This window comes from Podarcis raffonei, chromosome 2 (assembly GCF_027172205.1).
Source record: "Podarcis raffonei isolate rPodRaf1 chromosome 2, rPodRaf1.pri, whole genome shotgun sequence".
In the NCBI taxonomy this organism is placed as follows: domain Eukaryota; kingdom Metazoa; phylum Chordata; class Lepidosauria; order Squamata; family Lacertidae; genus Podarcis; species Podarcis raffonei.
In genome coordinates this window covers 102285994-102310861 of record NC_070603.1, presented here as the reverse complement: position 1 = coordinate 102310861, position 24868 = coordinate 102285994, and the positions used below count along the sequence as shown (strand labels likewise).

General features: G+C 43.6%; 1 protein-coding gene across 22 annotated transcripts in view; it reads right to left on the bottom strand.

Annotated features, from left to right (window-relative positions):
- The window catches only part of CADPS (calcium dependent secretion activator), a 340568-nt gene that overhangs the window by 175069 nt on the left and 140631 nt on the right, over positions 1–24868 (bottom strand). For all 22 annotated transcript variants that reach the window (XM_053378320.1, XM_053378321.1, XM_053378327.1 and 19 more), the window contains exons 7-8: positions 10574–10685; positions 3491–3630 (exon numbers count right to left, since the gene is read on the bottom strand). In XM_053378320.1, coding sequence (XP_053234295.1) covers positions 3491–3630; positions 10574–10685 — 252 coding nt within the window. The remainder of the gene's footprint in view (positions 1–3490; positions 3631–10573; positions 10686–24868) is intronic.

Genomic DNA, 24868 nt, shown 5'->3' with positions numbered 1-24868 from the left:
ATCAAAGCAGAAGCAGGGATGGCTTCTGCAAATCTGGAAAATAGGGACACTTGGAGGGTCTGATAAGGCACCATCCAACCATCTTAGGGACTCCACTCTGGATTTGTGTAGGGTTTACTCCTTAGCCTCCCCCGCCCTGTCCTGAAGATATCTGGCAAGGCAGCAGAGGTTTAGGCTCAGAGTTTTTCTTCTCCCAGATAGGTTCCTAATGCATGCAACACCAGATACTTATGAACGTTTAAGTCCATGTGTGGGCATCCAAAAGGACTGGAGGTGGGACAAGTACTGTACTTTTCCATGTATAAGCCGAGGTTCTTTTTTACTGTAAAATGGTGGTACTGTGGGTTAAACCACAGAGCCTAGGACTTGCCAATCAGAGGGCCGGCAGTTCGAATCCCCGTGACGGGGTGAGCTCCCGTTGCTCAGTCCCTGCTCCTGCCAACCTAGCAGTTCGAAAGCACGTCAAAGTGCAAGTAGATAAATAGGTACCGCTCCAGCGGGAAGGTAAACGGTGTTTCCATGTGGTGCTCTGGTTTGCCAGAAGCGGCATAGTCATGCTGGCCACATGACCCGGAAGCTGTACGCCGGCTCCCTCGGCCAGTAAAGCGAGATGAGCGCCGCAACCCCAGAGTCGGCCACGACTGGACCTAATGGTCAGGGGTCCCTTTACCTTTTAATGTTCAAAATCAGGGCTCGTCTTATACATGGATAGTGCAGAGGGGGGGGGGATGTGAGATTGGTTGCAGCCACGAGCAGGAGGTTGTCAGTGGCGACTGGGTGGGTGATTGGTGGCTGCGGCAAGGGCTGGTGTGGATTGGCTGCTGCTGCGTCCATAAGGTTTGTGATTGGTGACTGTGGCAAGGGCTGGTGTGAATTGGCTTCTGCTTTGGCAATTGTGCGTGCTATTGCTGGCTGCTGTTGGTGGCGGGCAGACGCTGTGTGGCTTTTATGATGCGTGCGATTGGCAGCGTTTGTCAGTCTGGTGAGTGATATTTGGCACCCCCCCAAAAAGCTCAAAAAATATGGACAATACCCCCAAAAGTTCAACAACTCTGGGCCATCTCTCCCCACCCATTTTCTTAAATTAGAGCCCCCCAAAATAGGGGGCACACGGAAAAATACGGCATGCTGGGTGGACAGAGAAAGAAAGTGCACTCTCCATTTGCAGGGGTCGAATATGGGTAAAGATGTCATGTGATCAGGCCCAGTGATATTTGGGAATCAGAGGAGGGTTCTTGCCATTTGAAAAATATTTGCGCTGCCCTTTACGCTGCTTTAAAGGTGCAAAGAACAGGAAAGTGTGAGGAAGCTCTGACAGTCCCATGAATTCAAATTTGTCTCCAAAGGTTGATTTAAATGTGATGCCAAGCAGGCAAGAAGAAATTGCCTGCGTACCTTGCTTAAACCAGGTCCCTCAACCAGCAAAGCCCTCAATGCACATATAAAGGCCAGGTTTAAATGAGATGCTGAGCCCCTGCAACCCGGGGAAATTCTTCTTGACCTCCTGCATCACATTTAAATCAAGCCTAAATCTATGCAGACAAAACTGACAGGCACTTGGCCTACATGCTGTACAATTATGCATAATTTAGCAGAAACATTCTAGGATGCATTATTTATGGCTTGAACAAAAGTCCTCTGAAGTTAGTGGGGAAATTGTAATTGACTTCGGAGAGGTCTGGAGCATCAAAATTTGTAAGAACAGGGCAGATGGCTTAATCATTTAAATGTACTGAAGACTTCAGAATCAACTGTGAGTCAAAAGGAACTGTGACAAAAAGCCAAAGCTAATTAGGAGAGTTACACTCAGAAGCTTCTAAAGAAATGAAATATTGCTGAATGACTATCTACAGAGGGTGATCTAAATCTCAGATTGGTCAGCTACATATTCCTGGCGTGCCCAGAAATATTTCTAAACAAGAGGGGAGGAAATTAATTGAATGCTAGGTCTAGTGGGGCTGCTTGATCTAGTAGGACTGGTCCCCAATTGTCATGCATACATGTCACCATATTGGCCTTGCTTATTTATTTTTTAATTTAGAATAGGCTCTGGAAGTGTAATGTAGGGCAGGTTTTTATGGAGAATATGTAGAAGATTTTCCTACAGGAGATAATTTAATGCAGAGGGTGTTTTAACTAGAAAGGAGTTAAAATTTATGCTTTGCCAAGCATTTACTAGATGGATTTGGGCAAGGAACTTTCTAACTGTCCTACTTCTCAGGTTGGAAATGAGGAAAAGTGAAAAAGCAGAGATGAAATACTTCCTGGTGAAAGTAGGTTATTGAATAGTTTACATCCAAATAGTACGGTAACAAGAGAAATTACTTTCTGCTGTATTAGCTTCTTTTGCTCCTAACTGTACCATCTTCATACAGTCTTCCAGAGGATTTTAATAAAATAGTACATTTGCAAAATATAGAAAAGATTTACATCTCCCTGTAAATAATGATAATTGACAGTTTCTGTTAATGTTCTTACCATACATCAATGAGACTATTATTTGGAAACTACAATGTAAGAAACATACACATCAAGCAAATCAAGATATGGCGATGATTGCTGTGGTCTGTAGAGATTCACTCTCTCTTTTGGCTCTCTGTCCAGTTGGGTAGTGGTGGTGGGAAGACGAAGCTTGTGTGTTTCTAACACTGAGCATTTTGGATAGATTAGGGACCCTGAGATCAGCCTCTGAGGCCCTTCTTCGTGTGCCTCCTCCATAAGAGGCCCAGAAGGTGGCAACATGAGAACAAGTCTTTTCTGTGGTGGCTCCCCAATTGTGGAATGCTCTCCTCAAAGAGATTCAGCTGGGGCTTTCATTACACACCTTTAGGCACCAGGTGAAAACATCCTTCTTCATTCAGGCCTTTGGCTGGTTGACATCCGAGGCCCTTTTAAATGTGTTGTGGAAGGGGAGATTACTGGTTTGTAATTTTAATATGTATTTAGTGTTTTTGTATTACGTTGTGAACTGCCCCTGAGTTCTATGGATAAAGAGTGCTATACAAATAATAACAACAAAACAGCAACACAATACAAATGGGGCAATTTCCTTGTTTATTTCTGCCTCTCACACACAAACAGAACAAAATTCCTGGTGAATTCTGTACAGATTTAGTTTTTAGCTCTACGCATCTGCAGAATAAACAAACTATTACTTATTAAAACAAGCTGTCATTCTTTAAATGGAGATTGTCATATTCTGTCATGTCAAAAATTAAAGTCAAATTTCCCAAAAGCTCTGGGGTGGAGGGAAAGCAGGGCTAATTAGAACTAAAATATTAGGGCGGTTTACACAAGGCATTTAATTTAAGTCATTAAAAATATTATTATTACTATTTTTAAAATGTGGTGATTATCTTTGAAATGATTAGCCGAGATCCACTGAATCATCTTTTAACCATATGTAAACCAAGGAGGAGGAAGGCAAAGCCACATTTGTCTCGCCCCCTGTAGCGCCAGGAAGAAAAATGATGGATGCCAAACTACTTACCCAGAGTGCTTCATGTTTTGAGGTTTATCCATTCGGACTGCAAGTTTGATTTTCAGGTTCTGATCAGGACAGTTTTTGGAAACAACCATGTTGTGCCATTCTGATTGCTTGGGGCTGTTGGGTGTAGGATGAAGAACAACCTGAAGGAGACAAAGAAGAGAAACTTTTAGTATGGTGAGGCTAAGAGAGAACAGAGAGTGCAGAGATACTGAGAGAGAAACGCAATTCATTCTTGACTTTTGCAGTGTTTCTGGGCTGAGTTCAAAGTGTTGGTATTTAAAGCAGGCTGGGGCAAAATGCAACCCTCCAGGCCTTTCTGGCCCCCAGGATTTACCATTTCTCTAGGCCATGCCATGTCCCACCGACCCCAGGACAGCCCTTCCATGAGAGATTTTGACCGGCTGGAACATGTCATCAAAATCTTTCTTGCCTGTTTGGAAGATGTGCATATTTATGTGTGAATAAGTGTGTGCATTTGTATAGAAACCTGTGGCTTTTGTCTGGCTGTAATGTAGCCTTTTCTACAAAGATAAGAGCCACTTCACGCTTCACCCAGTTTTGCTTCTGGCATTATCCGCCATCAAGGCTCCAGAAGGTTACTCTTGCAGTATTGACTGACAAGACTCCTCTCCCGATTGTCTGCTTCTGTATGTACACGCCTCTGCCATAGGGATGTCTGCTCAGGAGCATCCCAGGCCCTAAGAGTTTGGGGCCCACCCCTAGGTCTCAGTTTGGGCCCCGGTGATGTCACTAAACAAAATCCCCACCCTATGCCATTCTTTTCCATATCCAAAGTGATTTCTTATGCCCATTTCTATGGTTCCCAATTGGATTGTTTTACTGGGGAGCTGAGGAAGGGGAAAACCCACTGGAATGGGATTGGAAATTTCCCAATCCAGTGTTTTCTTTTCTTCTGCCTCTGAGGCAACCCCCTCACCCCACCGAGGTGTGGTTACCCAAACTGTACACAACCTTCAAAGTATGGTTGTACCACGGACCACAGAGTCTTGTATTAGGCACAGTTTTGTTTCAGTTAAATATGAATGTGTCATTAGAAAGACACTGAATTTGTTATAAGATTGAATGTTTTTAAATATACCAAAAAGAAGGTGGTTGTTGTTTTTTTTTTATAAAACACCAAGTATGACTTCTAGTATGCTAATATATAATGGCAGCTTTTGGTTGTGGTAGCATAAAAAGATGAAAAACAATGTGAAGGGAAAGAGGTTCATTTTATTGAATAAGATAAAGCTAAACTTTAAGCTACACTGTAAGCTAATGGAATGAGAACTGTTTAAAATATTTGAAGAGGTTGAAAAGGTTAAGGAAATGATAACATCTTATAAAAAGCTATGGAAGGTTAGGGAGATGATTGCGAGGTGTGTGCTTTGACACAATTAAAAATATCTCAGGAAAACTACCCACGGTTTAATTAATACCCTCCCTGCCCCCCTGAGGGTTTATTCTGTATCTTGTTTCTGATATATTATTTGTTTTCCTGTTTGGGTTCTTGAAGAGTAAAGACATGTTCTTATCATATTTTACTTTTGGCACCTCTGTTTTCCATTTCAGCTTGTTCCAATGACTCAGGAAGTAAAATCTCATTATTAAGCTTCTTATTATTCTGCAGCAGGATTAATCTCCTCCTAATGCATTAACCTTTAAGGGCACGCACTCTCATTACTCAGATGATTTCTATCTTTTTCCTGACTAGCTGTATTTGCCTAATACTGACACACAACTTCATCTTCCTAATATTCCATCGATCTTGAACTCTGCTGCTGATTCAACAGACTATACCTTTTTTATTTCTGTAATGGGATTAAAACATCTCAAGCACCGATTGCAGCAACAGACCTAATTTTTGTTTAAATATGCAGCTCAAATCACTGAATGCTTCCTCCGAGTCCTCTGACTTCAGCAAATTATTATGTTAAATGAATATTTTCTTTGCCAAGTTAAAAACATAGCATATTTTTTCCTTTCCTTTTTAAAAGTTATCCAAGACATAAAAACTTTAGAGGGCACCTCCCTGCTATGGCTAACCACTTAAAAGTTCTTTCCTACACAAGCTCCATGCCAAGTAAAAACTGAATTACTCTTGGTGGCAACTGACCCCAACAATCTCCTGTGGAGACCAACAGTATCTTGAGCCTAAGTTTCATTCACATTTCAAATGGAATACACTTGTTTGTGAGCTGGCAGTTAGTAGCTATATTTGGTCAATTGTTCCTCTTCTAAATGTATCAGAATAATGGACACGTCTAGCTCAGGCCGACAAAGGTCTGTATAGTTAAAGCTATGGTTTTCCCAGTAGTGATGTATGGAAGTGAGAGCTGGACCATAAAGAAGGCTGATCGCCGAAAAATTGATGCTTTTGAATTATGGTGCTGGAGGAGACTCTTGAGAGTCCCATGGACTGCAAGAAGATCAAATCTCTCCATTCTTAAGGAAATCAGCCCTGAGTTCAGCTCACCGAAAGGACAGATCCTGAAGCTGAGGCTCCAATACTTTGGCCACCTCATGAGAAGAGAAGACTCCCTGGAAAAGACTCTGACGTTGGGAAAGATGGAGGGCACAAGGAGAAGCGGACGACAGAGGACAAGATGGTTGGACAGTGTTCTCGAAGCTACCAGCATGAGTTTGACCAAATTGCGGGAAGCAGTGGAAGACCTGCCTGGCGTGCTCTGGTTCATGGGGTCACGAAGAGTCGGACATGACTAAATGACTAAACAACATAAAGCTCAGGCCTACACAACTTGCAACCCAAATGCAACTCCAGCAGAAAACTGTGCTGCAACTTCTACTTAACAACACACACATATTTCAGATAGCTTCAAGATGTATTGTCTGCCTTCCGCCAGTGTGGTGTAGTGATCAAGTTTGTTGGACTAGGACCTGGGAGACTGGGGTTCAAATCCCCATTTCGCCACAAAGCTCGGGCCAGTCACTGCCTTTCAGCCTAACCTACTTCACAGGGGAGGTTAAATTGGGATTAAATGTGGAAGGGGAGCACCATGTGTGCCACCTTAAGCTCCTTGGATAAAAAGGTAGGATATAAATGCAATAAATCAAGCAACCAGTGCCTCTTGGTACAGTCCTTTGAGCTGAGGCAGTGTGCCATGCAGCTCCTTAGAAGCAAGGGTTTTCTCTTGTTTGGTAGTAGTAAAGAACCCCCGCTTAAGGTTCTGGAAGCTCCATTGGGTTTCCTGGAGAGGAGAGCCTAGGAGTTGGCTGCAAACTGAGCAGGTAAGCTCAGTCTCTATATAAATCATGCCCAAGGGCCATTACACCCACCATATTTGCAGTCTCAGGCAGGGAACAGAGCCTTCATGGCTCCCCAAACATGCATGGACACTACGGGATTGGGCTGTTAGAAAAACCAAATGCCCATTCTTCTCAGATTTCATGGAACAATGATTTGTGGCTTGTGGACGTTATTGCTTCTTGCCGTTATTGCTACAGCTAGATGAGAAGCATTGGGATAGCCGCTGAGCTACAGTTGAAATATTTTAAGTTCCAATCAAGCACGGAATTGGTCTCAAGAACACCTTTGGGTTTTTTCTCTTTCGGGGCATCATTCTACTTTAGACTGCTTGGTTCTGTTACCTTTGGGACACTATTTTCTTCCTTCGCTCATCTGCAAAAAAACCTGGGCTGTATTTATTTGAAACGCTAAACCATGGGCATAATTCTCTCTTGGAATAAATAAAAACAAATCTCTAAACACTCCTACTTGTCTATTCATCAGGGGGAAGACAACAGAGACGCCTTCTGCCCACTGTGGGAGACACTCCTCTCATAGCTGAAGGGAAGTGAAGGCGCCTTTAATAGTAAAGGCATCTCTCAGTCTCTGCACCTTAAAAGGACCTCCTGTTTAAAGACACAGATGGTCCTTATGTCCAAATTCACGCTTAGAGTGTGTGTGAGGGGGGTGAGTGAAGAGAAAGCAGAGGCAGACATAGAATTCATTGGCAATTATGTCTGCCACCAAGACAAATTGTGCAGCTGCAGGCTCTGGAGAGAGCGAGGGGGAAAATCAATGATGACTAACTGAAGTGTCATAAAGCAACAGAGAAGGAACATTCAGGAGCACTCTGTGTGTAGCTGATAGCACCGGGGAACAAGCTGAATCACAAAAAGGGGAATTAGTGTTATGAACCTTAGCAGCTGGGGGTGGGGTGGGGAAGAAAGGGGCAGGTTGCAGTTAATTCAGCAGGGGCCCTGTTGCCAAATTTAGCATACTGAATTATTTACTGATCATCCAGCTGACATCACATAATCAATCCCCAACATCCACAGCAGATCCTCCTGTCCCAGGCTGTTAAGGTGAAGTATTTTCCAGGACAGTCTGCAGCTTTGTATGCCTGCAACACAAGTTAGCTGAAGCTCAGGTAAATTTTAACAGCCTTACAATTTAGGCAATCCCATCTCTACTACTATAGGGATATGGGTGGCGCTGTGGGTTAAACCACAGAGCCTAGGACTTGCCGATCAGAAGGTTGGCGGTTTGAATCGGGGTGATCAGAAGGTTGGCGGTTTGAAACGGGGTGAGCTCCCGTTGCTCGGTCCCTGCTCCTGCCAACCTAGCAGTTCGAAAGCACACCCAAGTACAAGTAGATAAAGAGGTACTGCTCCAGCGGGAAGGTAAACGCCGTTTCCGTGCGCTGCTGTGGTTCGCCAGAAGCGGCTTAGTCATGCTGGCCACATGACCCGGAAGCTGTATGCAGACAAACGCCGGCTCCCTTGGCCAATAAAGCGAGATGAGCGCCGCAACCCCAGAGCCGGGCACGACTGGACCTAATGGTCAGGGGTCCCTTTACCTATCTCTACTCTAAAACAAACACCTGGAAGAGGCCTGCATTGACTGGTGGCAATGTGTGAAGAGGGCCTGACTTGATTTTTCATCCTTCTTTTCTTCATTGCAATAGCTTGCCTGAATTAAAATATCTCTTTGAATCGGTAAAAGAGAAATTAAACTTCAGCATCTTCTGTTAGACAAGGTGGGTTAAAGCATGTAGCCAAGATAGCTTACCCATCACTCGTGAGCTGACGTGTGGACCAGGGAGACTTAATTTCACATCTCCCACCAATCTTCCTGAAGTTATGGCAGCAGTGCTTGTATATTGTCTTTTTAAATTGCCCATTGCTGTGTTCTCCATTTATTTCTTATTGTTAAATAAAGTGTACTTCATTGAAGCCTTGTCCCTAAGTGTGGTGACAGATACATCCTACAAATTCGGCTACCGCACTTATAGTAAGCTCTTAAGTCAGGGGTCCTCAGAATTTCTACTCCCGGGGTCCGCTGGAGATGACTAAAGATTACTGAGGACAACCGGACACAAAATGGTAGTGCAGGAGCACAGCCAGTCACAAAATGGAGGCAGATGTTGATGGGTCATCTGGCAATTAGTGACATCATTTTCTATTGATACCTGTACAAAAGCCCTCTTTTGAAATTGCTAAATTCTTTGCCACAGAAGTTTCCTTGTGGTGAAGAGTTCCATAGGTATTGTGAGTCAGTGTTGCTGTTTTAGACAGTGGTATAGGTTTTTTATTTTATATTTTTCGCTCTCCCTATGCCTCTCAAAGTATTTTTTACTCATTCATTGCCATTTCTTCTTTTCTCTCTTTCAAATTACACCTTAGCCCCCTGCAACTGGCAGTTTCTTTTATCCCTTCTCCCTGCTCCTTTTACACACCCTTTTTTCTTCTTTTTTATCCCCTTCCTTTCTATTCCCAGTGTGTTATTATTATTATTAAGCTGATTTTAAAAGAAATCCATCTTTTACCTTTCCTCCTACGTTCCTCCAACACCCCCTCTGGCCTCACGAGAATTCATCAATATTTTTGTGTGATTTTCTTCTAATATACACATATTCGTGTGCAATTTTGTATAATAGACACATCTTTGTAAAGCAATTTCGCCTAATAAGATTTTGGTATGTTATGTTCACTAATATCTGCATTTTTATTTGCCCTAATAAATGCATTACTTGGCCTACTTTACTGCAAAATTTGGAAATGTGTGAAATTTTGAAGGATGGCTGGGTTTCAGTTTGAATATTGTTTCAGAAGGTGCAAATTACGTCGGTTTGGCATTAAATAGGAACTGCCTTGGATTTCTCCCCCATCCTTAGTCGCTGGTGCTTTTGCCAGCCCAACTAGGAGATGGGTCAGGTGAGTGAGGAGGTGCTAAGGCCTACTGGTGGCCTCTAACCCACCTTTTGTGGGTATGTCTAATTGGGTGTGTAGCTGTGCACCAACAATTTAGACATAATGGCTTCAAGCTATAAGAAAGGAGATTCCGACTAAACATCAGGAATAGCTTTCTGACAGTAAGAGTTGTTCAACCGTGGAACAGATTCCCTCGGGGATCTCATCCAGCTCTACAATTCTATGGTTCTATGTGCAACACACACCACACTTTATTTGAAACAAAGACTTCAACCAATCTCCTCTCTGAAATTCTTTAGTGATTGTGATGCTTACAAGGAACCAATCTAGCTCCCTCTTTCCCAGCCCAGAAAGCTTGTCTTTTAGCTCTAGAACAAACTCTGTCCTCCTTTTCTGTTCTGCAAATATGCATTTATGTGTTTTATGTGCTTTCCCAACAGCTGCCAATATTACCGTATTTTTTGCTCTATAAGACTCACTTTTTCCCTCCTAAAAAGGGGAAATGTGTGTGCGTCTTACGGAGCGAATGCAGGCTGCGCAGCTATCACAGAAGCCAGAACAGCAAGGGGGATTGCTGCTTTCACTGCGCAGTGATCCCTCTTGCTGTTCTGGCTTCTGAGATTCAGAATATTTTTTTTCTTGTTTTCCTCCTCCAAAAACTAGGTGCGTCTTGTGGTCTGGTGCGTCTTATAGAGTGAAAAATACGGTACTTCCTTGTCTGGGGACGTTCGGTAGGATGCAGTTCTTAAAAAGCTATGCCAGAGATGAAATGTTCTAATTTGCAACACTGCGGGTTAGAAAGCCTGTGTTCTTTTGCGACCTGGGTTCATAAAGCTGCTACCCTGATGGGCGGTGGGGTTTTCCTCCTCCTGCAAAGCAAAGCTGAAGAAGCATCGCTGCCCTTACCCGCCCGAGTTCTTTGTCTTCTAAAGCCAGCACGCCGGTGCTCTCGGTAAACAGCTTCACCTTCACTGCTGGAAGGGCATGCGTCGTGCTAAAGTCACCTTGAGTCCCCCATCTGTGAAAACATCCAAGATGGAAAAAAAGCATGAGGCAAGAAACGCAATCTGCCAACCCAGCCCCGTCACCTTGGGGTGGAAAAGGTTAATGCAAATGTCACCAACTGTCTTAGGCATTAAAAAAGCAACAGGAGTGACATTGTGCTAATTAATTAAGTTGGTAAGAAAAACTGTAAGACAACAACTCTGCAATATCACAAAGCTTCCTCTGGGAAGGCAACAGAATAGCACGAAGCAAAAGCTCGAAGAACACACACATCCGCACACGCCACGGATACACAAATGCGCTTTTATTTATTTTTGCAAGTGAGTAAAATAAACCCGATGAACATAATTTAGCACTGAAACTTCGCACAGAAGTTGCAGAGCCAGTGGCACCTGTCTGCCACTGCTAATTTTCTAGTGAAAGAGGTGCCGTAACTCATCATGAACCCTTGTTCTCCCCAAATTTGCAATGGGGCCCACCTGAGAGGTGCCGGAACTGAGTTCTGGCAAGTTCCAGCTGAAAAAAAAAAGCCCTGCCTGTCTCCCATTACTGAAATAGCAGAGTGGTTGCAGACAAGAGGAGTCTAGTAAATGAGGCATCTAGGAGCACAAGAGGCCTGCTCAGGTAGCACTCAGCATTAGAACCAACATGGATACAGCAAGGTTGCCTCTTCCAGGGTTCTGACTTGTGTGGGGATCCTTCACAGAGGCAAAAGGTTCCCCATTGGCAGGCATTCACCTCATTGGTTGTGGGCCGAGGAAAAAACAGCACACGTAAGGTAAAGGACCCCTGGACAGTTAAGACCAGTCAAAGGCAACTATGGGGTGTGGCGCTCACCTCACTTCAGGCAGAGGAAGCTGGTGTTTGTCCACAGAAAACTTTCCGGGTCATGTGGCCAGCATGACTAAACCACTTCTGGCGCAATGGAACACCGTGACAGAAACAAGAGCGCACAGAAAAGCCATTTACCTTCCCGCCACAGTGGTAACGATTTATCTACTCGCACTGGTATGCTTTTGAACTGCTAGGTTGGTAGAAGCTGAGACAGAGCAACGGGAGCTCGCCACCGTCGTGCAGATTTGAACCGCCGACCTTCTGACTGGCAAGCCCAAGAGTCTCAGTGGTTTAGGCCACAGCGCCAACAGCACAATCTCGGGGTCAGGGCTTAATGTTGAGCCCAGTATCCCCACTCTATCTGTGTATACAGTTGGATGCCAGGATGCCAAAGAAGGATGGCAAAAACATCAGAATGGCCAGTTCTAGTGCTTCCTCTCTTTATGGTCTTGATTTATGGGCTATTACTAAAATGAGGCTGTATTTTAAGCTGTATTTTAAGTCGTATTTTAATTAACTGTTTGTTGTTGTTTTTATTACATTTTATTGTAATTCACATTTGGTGTTAGTTGCCCTGAGCCCGGCCCTGGCTGGGGAGGGTGGGGTATAAATAAAAATTTATGATGATGATGCCAAAAATTTGTTAAATACAATTTGGTTTTTTTGGGCAGTGTAGCAGAGGGTGTGGGGGGGAAGAAGAGGAGAAGCTGGATAGAAGGTAACAGATAAGAACATAAGAGCTCTGTTGAATCAGGCCAATAGACAGTCTGCCCCCCTCCTTTGGTGATCCTCGTAGAACTCTGGCCCAGTGGTTGCCATTTGATTTTGAATTGATTTTAGAATATTGATTTTAGAATGCTGTGTTACTTTTATTGCTGCTAGCCGCTCTGAGCCCGGCTCCGCCTGGGGAGGGCGGGATATAAATAAATTTATTATTATTATTATTATAATTAGTCCAGAATCCTGTTCTCATAGTGGCCAACCAGATACCAAAGGGAAGCCCTCGAGAAGCATCTGAGCACCTGCTGGAGTTTCCAAACACTCATCAACGGCAGCCCCGCAAAGAATACATTGCAGTAGTCCAATTTGGATGTGACCAGGGCATGACTAACATTTTGTACTATTCAGTCCACTTTATCCTGAGCCACTTGTGGTACCCTGTAAATCCTTTAGCTTTCAGAGGACTTTTGTCAGAGGAGGAGTGTTCAGGATGCTGGACTTAGAACATTCTCTGCCTTATTGGTTCATTCCAGTTTAACAATTCATAGCAGGATCCTACTCTCTAGCTCTGGAGAGAACACAGGGAACTTTTCATTATGGCTGTGATTGATTTTCAATAATCTTCACAGCTCATTTAATTTTGTTTCTCGAACTTCCAAGCTGGTGCATTTGGTCTCGTGAAGGTAGGCAGTTCTCTCCTCTCCCCATCTCTCACGTAATGAAACTCACCTACAGCTTAATAAATCTTGAGAAATAGCCTTAATATTGCCATTCTGTGTAAAGAGACACCATAAAGAACATCGTGGCCCAGCTCTCTCCTGTTTCCTCATGTCCTCCAGTTTCCTGAAGGAAAACAGGGGCACTCCGTTGCATGAGTTGGTGGAAGGAGGGGCCCTGTTTTGCAGCCCAGAGGCAAGGCTCAAAGGATAATGGTGGGTCTTGAGCAGGGAACCTGTGGCCCTCCAGGCGCTGTTGGACTTCAGCCCCCATCAGCCTCAGCCAACAAAGCTGGTGGGCAGGCATGATAGGAGTTGTAGTCCTGCAAAGCTAAAGCACAGAAAAAAGCCCTGAAAAGCTAAAGCCCTGAAAAGCTAAAGCACAGAATGAACTCAGGCTTGCTAGAGAGGTTAAAAGCAACAAAAAAGGCTTCTATGGGTATGTTCGTAGCAAAAGGAAGAACAAAGAAACAGTGGGGTCACTCAGAGGAGAAGATGGTGAAATGCAAACAGGGGACACAGAAAGGGCTGAACTCCTCAATGCCTTCTTTGCCTCAGTCTTCTCCGATAAAGAAAACAATGCCCGACCTGAAGAATTTGGAGCAAATGATTCAGCAGAGGAAACACAGCCCAGAATAACTAAGGAGATAGTACAAGAATACTTGGCTAGTCTAGATGTATTCAAGTCTCCAGGGCCAGATGAACTGCATCCAAGAGTATTAAAAGAACTGGCAGATGTGATTTCAGAACCACTGGCAGTCATCTTTGAGAATTCCTGGAGAACAGGCGAAGTCCCGGCAGACTGGAGGAGGGCAAATGTTGTCCCTATTTTCAAAAAGGGGAAAAGAGAGGACCCAAATAATTACCGCCCAGTCAGTCTGACATCAATACCAGGGAAGATTCTGGAGCAGATCATTAAGCAAACAGTCTGTGAGCACCTGGAAAGGAATGCTGTGATCACCAATAGTCAGCATGGATTTCTGAAAAATAAGTCATGTCAGACTAACCTGATCTCGTTTTTTGACAGAATTACAAGCCTGGTAGATGAAGGGAACGCAGTGGATGTAGCCTACCTTGATTTCAGCAAGGCATTTGACAAGGTGCCCCATGATATTCTTGTAAAGAAGCTGGTAAAATGCGGTCTTGACTATGCTACCACTCAGTGGATTTGTAACTGGCTGACTGACCGAACCCAAAGGGTGCTCATCAATGGTTCCTCTTCATCCTGGAGAAGAGTGACTAGTGGGGTGCCACAGGGTTCTGTCTTGGGCCCGGTCTTATTCAACATCTTTATCAACGACTTGGATGATGGACTCAAGGGCATCCTGATCAAATTTGCAGATGACACCAAACTGGGAGGGGTGGCTAACACCCCAGAGGACAGGAACACACTTCAAAACGACCTTGACAGATTAGAGAACTGGGCCAAAACAAACAAGATGAATTTTAACAGGGAGAAATGTAAAGTATTGCACTTGGGCAAAAAAAATGAGAGGCACAAATACAAGATGGGTGACACCTGGCTTGAGAGCACTACATGTGAAAAGGATCTAGGAGTCTTGGTTGACCACAAACTTGACATGAGCCAACAGTGTGACGCGGCAGCTAAAAAAGCCAATGCAATTCTGGGCTGCATCAATAGGAGTATAGCATCTAGATCAAGGGAAGTAATAGTGCCACTGTATTCTGCTCTGGTCAGACCTCACCTGGAGTACTGTGTCCAGTTCTGGGCACCACAGTTCAAGAAGGACATTGACAAACTGGAACGTGTCCAGAGGAGGGCAACCAAAATGGTCAAAGGCCTGGAAACGATGCCTTATGAGGAACGGCTAAGGGAGCTGGGCATGTTTAGCCTGGAGAAGAGGAGGTTAAGGGGTGATATGATAGCCATGTTCAAATATATAAAAGGATGTCACATAGAGGAGGGAGAAAGGTTGTTTTCTGCTGCTCCAGACAAGCGGACACGGAGCAATGGATCCAAACTACAAGAAAGAAGATTCCACCTAAACATTAGGAAGAACTTCCTGACAGTAAGAGCTGTTCGACAGTGGAATTTGCTGCCAAGGAGTGTGGTGGAGTCTCCTTCTTTGGAGGTCTTTAAGCAGAGGCTTGACAACCATATGTCAGGAGTGCTCTGATGGTGTTTCCTGCTTGGCAGGGGGTTGGACTCGATGGCCCTTGTGGTCTCTTCCAACTCTATGATTCTATGAACATCTGACAAACCATAGGTTTCCCATTCTTGGACTAGTGGCTTATACTTTTCAGAAATGCTGAAGTTGTTGGGAGAAAAACTATCTGTACTTTCTCATCAAATACAAACTTATTTACAATTTAAAGAGGGGGGCTGGGATGCCTCTGTTTCAAGTGTTGTTACTTTCTGCTTGAGATTTCACTGTTTATTAGGATGTAACCCTAGAAGAAGAAGAAGAAGAAGACTTTGGATTTGATATCCCACCTTTCACTCCCCTTCAGGAGTCTCAAAGCGGCTAACATTCTCCTTTCCCTTCCTCCCCCACAACAAACACTCTGTGAGGTGAGTGAGGCTGAGAGACTTCAGAGAAGTGTGACTGGCCCAAGGTCACCCAGGAGCTGCATGTGGAGGAGAGGGGACGCGAACCTGGTTCCCCAGATTACGTGACTACCGCTCTTAACCACTTCACCACACTGGCTCTATGCAGCATTTATTTGAGAAACAGTCCACTCTGTTGGACCTCGGAGAAAACAGGCTTGCCGTTCTGCTTGCAGAGGTCTGTGGTGCATAATGCAATTTTAGACATAAATGTTTCTACTTGTGGTGCGAATATCTCCAGTGTGGTACACAGCTTGTACTCAGTCCCTCTCCTTGTGGTGCGCAAAAGTAATTGTGGGTTAACCTCTAAGGACTGACACGTACGAATAACAGTACGTGAGCTTTAAGATTGTATTTTTAAAAACTTCTGACTATTAACTCTGTCTGGCATTTTAAACCATGAGAAGAAGAAAGTTTCAAAAGTCTTGGCTTTATCAAAAACAGAAAATATTTGAAAAACTATGTGGGATGTGATACTTTCCCCTTAAGCAGGGATCTGTGGTCCTCCAGATGTTGACTCCAATTCCCACCACCCCCAGCCAAGCCTAACTTAGGAGTTGTGGATGACAGGAGTTGTAGGCCAACAACATCTGGAAGGCCACAGGTTCTCCACTCCCGACCTAAAGTGAACATTTACAAGCCCACTAAGTTTGAAATCACCATTTAAATGGTTCTGGCCAATTACATTCTGTATTGAATGGTTGCCTTTTCTGCAATCCTCGAAGTTGAGATAGGTGCAGTAAAGGGAAACGGAAAGCATACATCGTGCATTCAAGTTGCCAGCATTCAACGGAAAGATGGTTGGATGTGACTGTGTGCAGGCATATAAACCAAAACACAGATGGTGAAACTAATTTTAGGGCTACCAGAAAAGGCAGTATTGCTCTAAGCAGTTTGCTTCCTTGACAATATCTCACTGTGTGCTTCTTAACCCACAGAATATCACTGTTTCCTAGATTTGCAGACGCTCAGAATGCGGTATTTGCTACTTATGATACAGAGCCTTCAGCAGGCCTGCGTAACAGCCGTCTCAATTAACTTTAGGTTGGTGATCTATGCATGAATGATTGAAAACATCCAGATTGGTTTTCTACCCCCAGGAGTGACAAAACTATTGGGCTCAGTTGCTGAATGCTCTGCATTACTTACTACTTTAACCTTCTGTAAGTTCTCTACAGTGGCACCCCATTTCCTAGGTTCCATGCAAGTAAATGAGGCCCAAAGTGAGAGAAATGAGTGTGTGTGTGTGTGTGTGTGTGTGTGTGTGTGTGTGTATGGTAAGGTAAAGGTAAAGGGACCCCTAACCATTAGGTCCAGTCGTGGCCAACTCTGGGGTTGTGGCGCTCATCTTGCTTTATTGGCCAAGGGAGCCGGCGTACAGCTTCCGCGTCATGTGGCCAGCATGACTAAGCCGCTTCTGGCGAACCAGAGCAGTGCACAGAAATGCCGTTTACCTTCCCGCTGGAGTGGTACCTATATATCTACTTGCACTTTGACATGCTTTGAGCAAATAAAGATTTTTTTTCAACCTCAGTATTTGTTTTTTTTGGGAAAAAAGAAATAGTGACCCACCTCACAAATGCAACAAATTAATAGGAGGAATAGTATCAAATTTAAACCATTCTTGAAGGACGGAAATGCATGATAAAGCTATTTTTCGCCATCTCACCCCTTGCTTTTTCCTGTAAGACCAACTGCAGTCATTAACAGTCGTCAACAGGTTTGCCACACCTATCAGTCAATCACCCATTCCCACCACCCTTCTGAGTAATACCCCTCCCCACCCTCTCACTATATATAAGGGTCTGGTGATTTCTGTTTCAGTGTATCTGAAGAAGTGTGCATGCACACGAAAGCTCATACCAAGAATAAACTTAGTTGGTCTCTAAGGTGCTACTGGAAGGAATTTTTTTATTTCATTCTTGAATGAGTTAGGAGAACCAGCAGAGGGCAGTATAGGCATGGAATAGTCTACCAGTTGTAGAATTCAGCTGAAGACAGACAATAGGATTTGAAGGTACAGGAGTTTGACCAAGGTGTTGTTATCAGTAGATGCACTCATACAGTTGTCCCACTACTGTCTCTGGCAAACAGATTTGTGAATCACTTGGATTGGGGAGAGAGGGAAATGTATTGCCTGGAGAATGCATGAATTCCTCAGGAAGTGATTTCTACTAAGTACAGAGATATAGCAGTGAAACTGTAGTAAAATCTCTGTAGATACCTATGGTGTTTGTGTGTGCGCAGGAATAGTTGTTTTCAAGGTTTGTTTCCTAAAGAAATATTTCATACTTAATATCAAACAAAGAAAGGAATGTGGGTGAAATTATACATACCATAGTTTTATCATTAGTAATTTAATTTGTTTATGAGCCAGATTATACAAGCGAAGAGGCTAAAAGGTAGATTTTTCCTTTATCGTTAGTAATTTCATTTGTTTATGAGCCAGGATTATACAAGTGAAGAGCCATGGGGCTTCCCAGTATCAAATGGACCCTCCATCTGTTCACTTGTCAGAACTTTGAATGAATCTCACATCTCAGCCTGAAATTACGGTAATCAAAGTAGACTTTGAGAGCCTACAGATTCTGTCAGTAATCTTTGTCACTATCACTTCACATTGTCTCAGTTCCCCATAATGTAACAAAATAAAAAATAAAAAAAGGAAAGTAATATTAATGACTTCGCAAGCTTATTATTAGCATGAATGAGCTAAGGATTGTAATGCAGAAGCTTGATTCAAGGCAAGGACAGAATATTTCATATCCACCTGCTGGCTGCATATTGCAGCCAGATGTTTACACCTGGGAAACACAGTCACATTGCTCAGATTGGACAGATAAGTCTTAATGTGATTAATTGGGGGGGGGGGAATCTGCATAGAATTGCATCTTCATGGTGAAACAACTTGAGAAATTCATTAAACATGTCTTCCTGGATAACCTTAGTGGCAGGAGCTAGATGGATCCCATCACAGATAGAATTATATTACAAACACAACCTCTTGGCTAGTGCATCCTTGCAAAAGAACTGGGATGCATGTGAGAAGCTGTTCGTCCTGAAGGGCTGGGTTGATACTGATTTCTTCAAATCTGAGCTCTTGGAAACAGCCATGGAATAATAGAATCGTAGCAAGTTTGGCCTGATTTGATGACTTAAGATCAGAAACACTTTATGTACATGCTTTGCATGTTGACAATCAGCTCCCTGCAGTAATGCAGTTTGAGAATAATTCATTTCCATAGTTGGATGTGATCCATTTGTGCTTCCAATTTTTGTGTTGTTTTTAAATCCATGTAACAGTTTTGTTTTGTAATCCACGTTTTGAGCCTTGTCTAAAGAAACTGAAATCCTGGAGCACTTTGGGCACCCTTAATTTCATTATCCTCTTTTGAGAAAGCCAGTTATGCAATGATCGAAAAGTCCTGCCTGGTCATTATGTAAGACATTATTCCTTCTCTTTTGCTCGCTTGGATTAGCATGCTGCACTGAGACACTTACTGAATGTTCAGACCCTTGAGCAAACCAGAGCATGGACTACAGGCCTATATAGTGAAAGGATACAATGCCTTTTGGAAGGAGCTGCTAATTTGCCTTGATATATTTTATATATTCCATACACTCAGGCTGCTGTTGCAGGTTTTGCTTCTGGGCTTCCTGCAGGTGTCTGCTTGGCCACTATGAGAACAGTAAGCTGAACTGGATCGAAGTCTAAAAGTCTGTTAAAACCATCTTATTTATAAATATTATAGGAGTTGAAACATGTGACTAATCATGTCAGAAACACTTCCCTCTCACTATGCCTATAATCTATTACTTGCCCATACAGTGGTACCCTTGGGTTAAGAACTTAATTCATTCTGGAGGTCCGTTCTTAATCTGAAACTGTTCTTAACCTGAGGTACCACTTTAGCTAATGGGGCCTGCTGCCCTGCTGTCACGCGATTTCTGTTCTTATCCTGAAGCAAAGTTCTTAACCGAAGATACTATTTCTGGGTTAGCAGAGTCTGTAACCTGAAGCGTCTGTAATCCAAGGCACCACTGTACTAAGATAAAAGGAAAAGGACTCCTGGACGGTTAAGTCCAGTCAAAGGCAACTATGGAGTTGCAGCGCTCATCTCGCTTTCAGGCCGAGGGAGCCGGTGTTTGTCCACAGACAGCTTTCTGGGTCATGTGGCCAGCATGACTAAACCGCTTCTGGCAAATGGGACACTGTGACGAGTGCCAGAGCGCTACAGTGGCTCCTGTTTATCTACTTGCACTGCTGTGCTTTCGAACTGCTAGGTTGGCAAGAGCTGGGACAGAGCAACGGGAGCTCACCCCGTCACGCAGATTCGAACTGCTGACCTTCCAATCAGCAAGCCTAATCAGCAAGCCCAATCAGCAAGCCTAAGAGGCTCAGTGGTTTAGACCACAGCGCCACCTGTGTCCCCTATACTAGGAAAAGCTTCATGCAGGTGGCTTTATCACAACCATGATGGTCACCTGCACTAAGACGGTACATCTAGCTTCTATAGCACTGCCATGTTTTTACCATGGACACCATGTACTATGAACACCATGTACTATGAACAACACATATCCTCTCCCCTTAGAGCTGCTCCACCTTTTAATTCAAGGCAACACCATAAAAGCTGCACAAGTTTTGGCTCTTTGGCTGGAAGAATGAATGAATGAGAAATGCATGCAGCTTCATAGTGGTTCAAGTTTACATGGGCAGATCTTTTCCTAGCAGGAGGAGAACTGAATAATCTGGACAGGCCAAAAGTCTGTCCAAACAAAAAAGTATTCACCTTCTAGCAGAGGTCCCCTAGACTGTTCACTACATACGTACATTAAGTGCAATGTCACACAGGACACTTAGTTGTAAAGTCTAGATGAGCTGCAAGCATTGACTGAAAGGTAAGAAGTGCCAAGAATCTGGTGCAAGACATGCCCGGACTTTAAAGCATTCATCGGCCTAGTCTGCTTTATCTCCCAGTATGCTAGTAGCATGGGAACATGTCTTCATAGTGATAATGTCAAGGGATTCTAAGTAAAGATACACATGACTGTTTGAGATTGAGCCTGGAAATGGGAGCGCTATCTCAGCTACGCTAATCGGAGAAAATATCAGTCTGCAAAGGAAATTGTAAATTTACAGAAAAAGAGTTCCATCAAGTCTCTAGGATGTGGTAAGGAAATGAAGGCTGAGGCTTTAAAATTCCCAACACAAAGCAGTGTCTACAAGACACTGAAATATTTTTTCATTTTTTCCTCATAGGAAGCATTTTGTGGCACTTAAGTTATCGTTAAGGTAAACTGTAAACCATAGTTAAGGTAAAGCACCCACCTTCTCTTCTTCACCCCCACCAACCCGATCGCCGAGGCAACCCAATAATCGTGCCACACGGCCCAAGGTGCCATACTGCCGGAATGCACCAAAAAGGTGCTGGAACTCAGTTCCGGTGAGTTCCAGCTGAAAAAAAGCCCTAAATCTTATGGTGATATCTTATGGGGAATGGATATCAGAGAGACACTGTCTTTTAACAGGTTCCTCCTGCCCCCATTTAAAAATAAACTAGGAGCAAACTACTTGATAGTTAAGTACAGTTGTACCCTCTGGTTACATAAACTTCGGGATATGTAAGCGGCAAGGTAAAGATAAAGGGACCCCTGACCATTAGGTCCAGTCGTGACCGACTCTGGGGTTGCGGCGCTCATCTCGCTTTATTGGCCGAGGGAGCCGACGTTTGTCTGCAGACAGCTTCCAGGTCATGTGGCCAGCATGACTAAGCCGCTTCTGGCAAACCAGAGCAGCACACGGAAACACTGTTTACCTTCCCGCCAGAGCAGTACCTATTTATCTACTTGCACTTTGACGTGCTTTCGAACTGCTAGGTTGGCAGGAGCAGGAACTGAGCAATGGGAGCTCACCCCGTCGTGGGGATTCGAATCGCTGACCTTCTGATTGGCAAGTCCTAGGCTCTGTGGTTTAACCCACAGCTCCACCCGCGTCCCGTAAGTGGCAAACCTGGATGTATATTTCCAGGTTTTTGCCTCGCGTGCATGTGCAGAAGTGGTCTCTCCTGTTGCGAAAACCTCAGGATCCGGCCAGAGCTCTGGAATGGATCCTGTCTGCAACCGGAGGTACTACTGTAGTTCTCGTTGGTTCCGTGATAGGAAGGTAGAGCCATCGACATTCTGAGAACCACCAATTCAAGAATTGTAGAATTGGAAACTGGAAAATTGGTACAGAGGAATGCTATTATGTGATGAAGGATGAAGGAGGAGATCTGAAGATGCCAGGTGGCAGGAGGTGGGTTATACTTTCAATTTCTTTTTTAAAAAAGCCCCTCAGGAATCAAAAGCCACAGAGACAGGCAAAATGCATGCATTAATACTGTATCTCACTGAGGATAGGGCACAAAGCAAACATTTCTAATAAAAAAGAGTAAGATTTACTCGCAAGGGCGAAAAATAAAATAAAAACGAGCAGTTCATCAAAGCAGCTTGTGGAATTTACTACTTGCTCTGGGATAAGAAGGTAAAACATACTCTGTTTTGTCTCGCAACCCAGTAACCATATAGTTATTGTTTCACTAAGAATTTTCAGGATCAAACACAAAATCCGTATTTTAACAGCAGCTAGCCATGTGCCTCCAGGAAGCCCACAAGCAGAGATTGATGGCAAATAGCTCTTATTTCCTGTTCAGCGCAATACCTAATCATGAGATGTATACTGCTACTGGATAGGGAAAAGCCTTTCTTTGTTACAACTAATCTGGAGCAAGCAATTTCATAAGTTCTGTGTAATAGCATCCTAGTTATGAAACGCCCTCCTTTTTAAATTGTGCTTGCCAGTGATTCTTTTGTTTCTGGCACCAGCTCAATGTGCATCTATTTTACGTGGGCATTTACAGGTCATTGGCTGTGAATTTATCTTGAAGGATGAAGCTGCTCTGCACTTTTAAAGATTGCAATTATTTATTGTGTTCTTATCCCCATATATATTTATGGTGGGTTGAAAGCTGATGTATTTAATAGCTTTAAGTTCAGTTTTTCATATTGTTTGCACCTTGTCCTGGGATTGTTTTTCATGAAGGGCAGGTTAGAAATATTAAATAAACAATAATAAGGTTTTGTTTCTTTTTTTAAAAAAAATGTGTTGGCTGGAGGAATATCTCCTTTTGTTTGTCTCAGATCTAATGTCAATTGCTTTTGCTGGAGGTCTCCAAGTTCTGCTGGAGAAAGAAAGAAAGGCAGAGAAAATAATTTCTCCCTCTCCACTCTCTCCACTCCACAAGCAATTTCCTATAAACCTCTTGCACGTCATCTTTCAAATCTGCTTCTTCCATATACTGCATAGTTGTTTTATGGAGATGTCATTAGAAGTTGATTGCCAGGGGGATTTTGGTGCTATGACCAATCTTATAAATGGTTTAGTATGTACTAGAATCACTACATCTTAAAAAACAACAACCCCGAAATATTTATTTCAAACATTTGTAACCTGCGTTTGTGCTCCCAAGCAAACTGACATATATAGGATCTCAAGGACTGCTCACTTTCTCATAAACTAAAAGGACCGCTTTAAAAACTGTGAAGGACTAAATGACCTTCCGCACGAATGTGGCTGAATACTGACATCATTTCTAAGTGCCTCCTGAGATTAAATTGGCGGTGCTCAGGAAAAGGCCTTCTTGGTGGTTGAAGTCCATGGTTATGTGAATCAACCCAGTGGCATAGCAAGGTCAGGTGGTACCCGGTGCAGAAAATTTATTGTCACCCCCCCATTGAAATCTAGTTGGACTTCCAAGAGACTGCGATCTACTCACAGTATAAAAAGACTGGATGTGATCTACCCATTGTCATTGCCAGCAGTTGTTGAACTTTTGTAAGGGGAGGGTTGGCCAAAGTAGTTGAGCTTTTTTTGCAGTTACAGGGTTTGGGTTTAGGGAGCTTCTGCTTCTACCCTTCCCTCTACCCACCCTTGTTTGCTCCTCCTGCCTCCTCTAGTAGCCAGGGAGCACGGGGCTGTCAAAACGGCAAAGTGGTGCAGCTCCCTCCCTTCCCCCCACAACTTGCGGTAGGCGGGAGTTGCAGGTGGGCAGTGTGCAGAATGCCACCCCCCTTTGTGATGACACCCAGGGTGGATTGCTCCCACTTTGCTCCATCCCTGAATCAACCTTCAGATAATATAAAGGCAATGTATTGTTTATCTGTCCAAGTTTGCCAGATCTTCTCCACTCACCTAGAAGAAGGGGATTCAGTTTAGGTCCCTCTCAAGGGCTTCAATAATAATCAAGCACTGGTTCCAAAATGGACAAACGTTGGTCCATGGCAGAGAGCTGTGAGTGGCTCGCCAGGCATTTGGTGCAAGTATTAGACACAGTATGATAAAAGGATGCTTTTACAGCATTGCCAGCGCTTAGGATCCACAGACAGGCTGCAAATTCCATAGGTGACAAAATTCAGCTGCTGGCTTCCCTTGCTGGGAACAATTCTCAACAGTAGTTGGCTCCTCCACCTCATTTTTCTTTCAAATAGGTAACTGGAGTTTATTGTAGCTCTGTGGTAAAGCATCTAGCCCCCCTGCAGAAGATACCTGGCATCTCCAGGTCAGGCTGGGAATATCCCTTGTCTGGAAGCCTGGAGAGCAGCTGCCAGTTAGTGCAGACATGATTGAACTAGATGGACCAATAGTCTTAACTTTCTATAAGGCAGCTTCCTAGGTTCCTATTTATGACGTAACTGAAAACAGTTTAAAACAGTCACACTTTCTCACAGCTTAATTAGCTGGCTCAGAATATTTTCAGTTCTTAATACCTGACAAACCAGCATTGAACAAATGATATTTTCGCAATGGAAAACTACCGGGAATAAAATTTCCCCCTTGCCTAACACAGAACTAAAATGTGTTCATGTTCTGAATACAGTTTGTCATGACTTTGAATCTTGGCTCCACGCAACTTTTGCCAAGCAAAAGGCTGACAAATTGACTTGTTTGCTACTTCGTAGATTTTGGTGTCCAATCGACCTCCTTCCGGCTGCTGCTGAACGTTACTTTATGACCAAGCTCTACAGGACTTAAACCTTTCTTAGTAGTATTCAAAATATGAAACCTCTATGGTTCTACCAGTTAACCAAATTTGGCAGGGATAAAGGATGTTGTGGCAACTAAATAGTAATTTTCTAGCAATTACTGGTATCAAACTAATCAGGAGAAAGGATCAGGCTTAAGATTTTGCTGTCATTTTAGAGTCACAAGGCATCTTTTTCTCCCTTTTGGCACCTGGACATCTTGAGATGCATCTTGAATGAAGAAAATGAAAACAAGAATGAAGGAAGGTGTAAGAAGTGTAAAAGGAGAAGGAA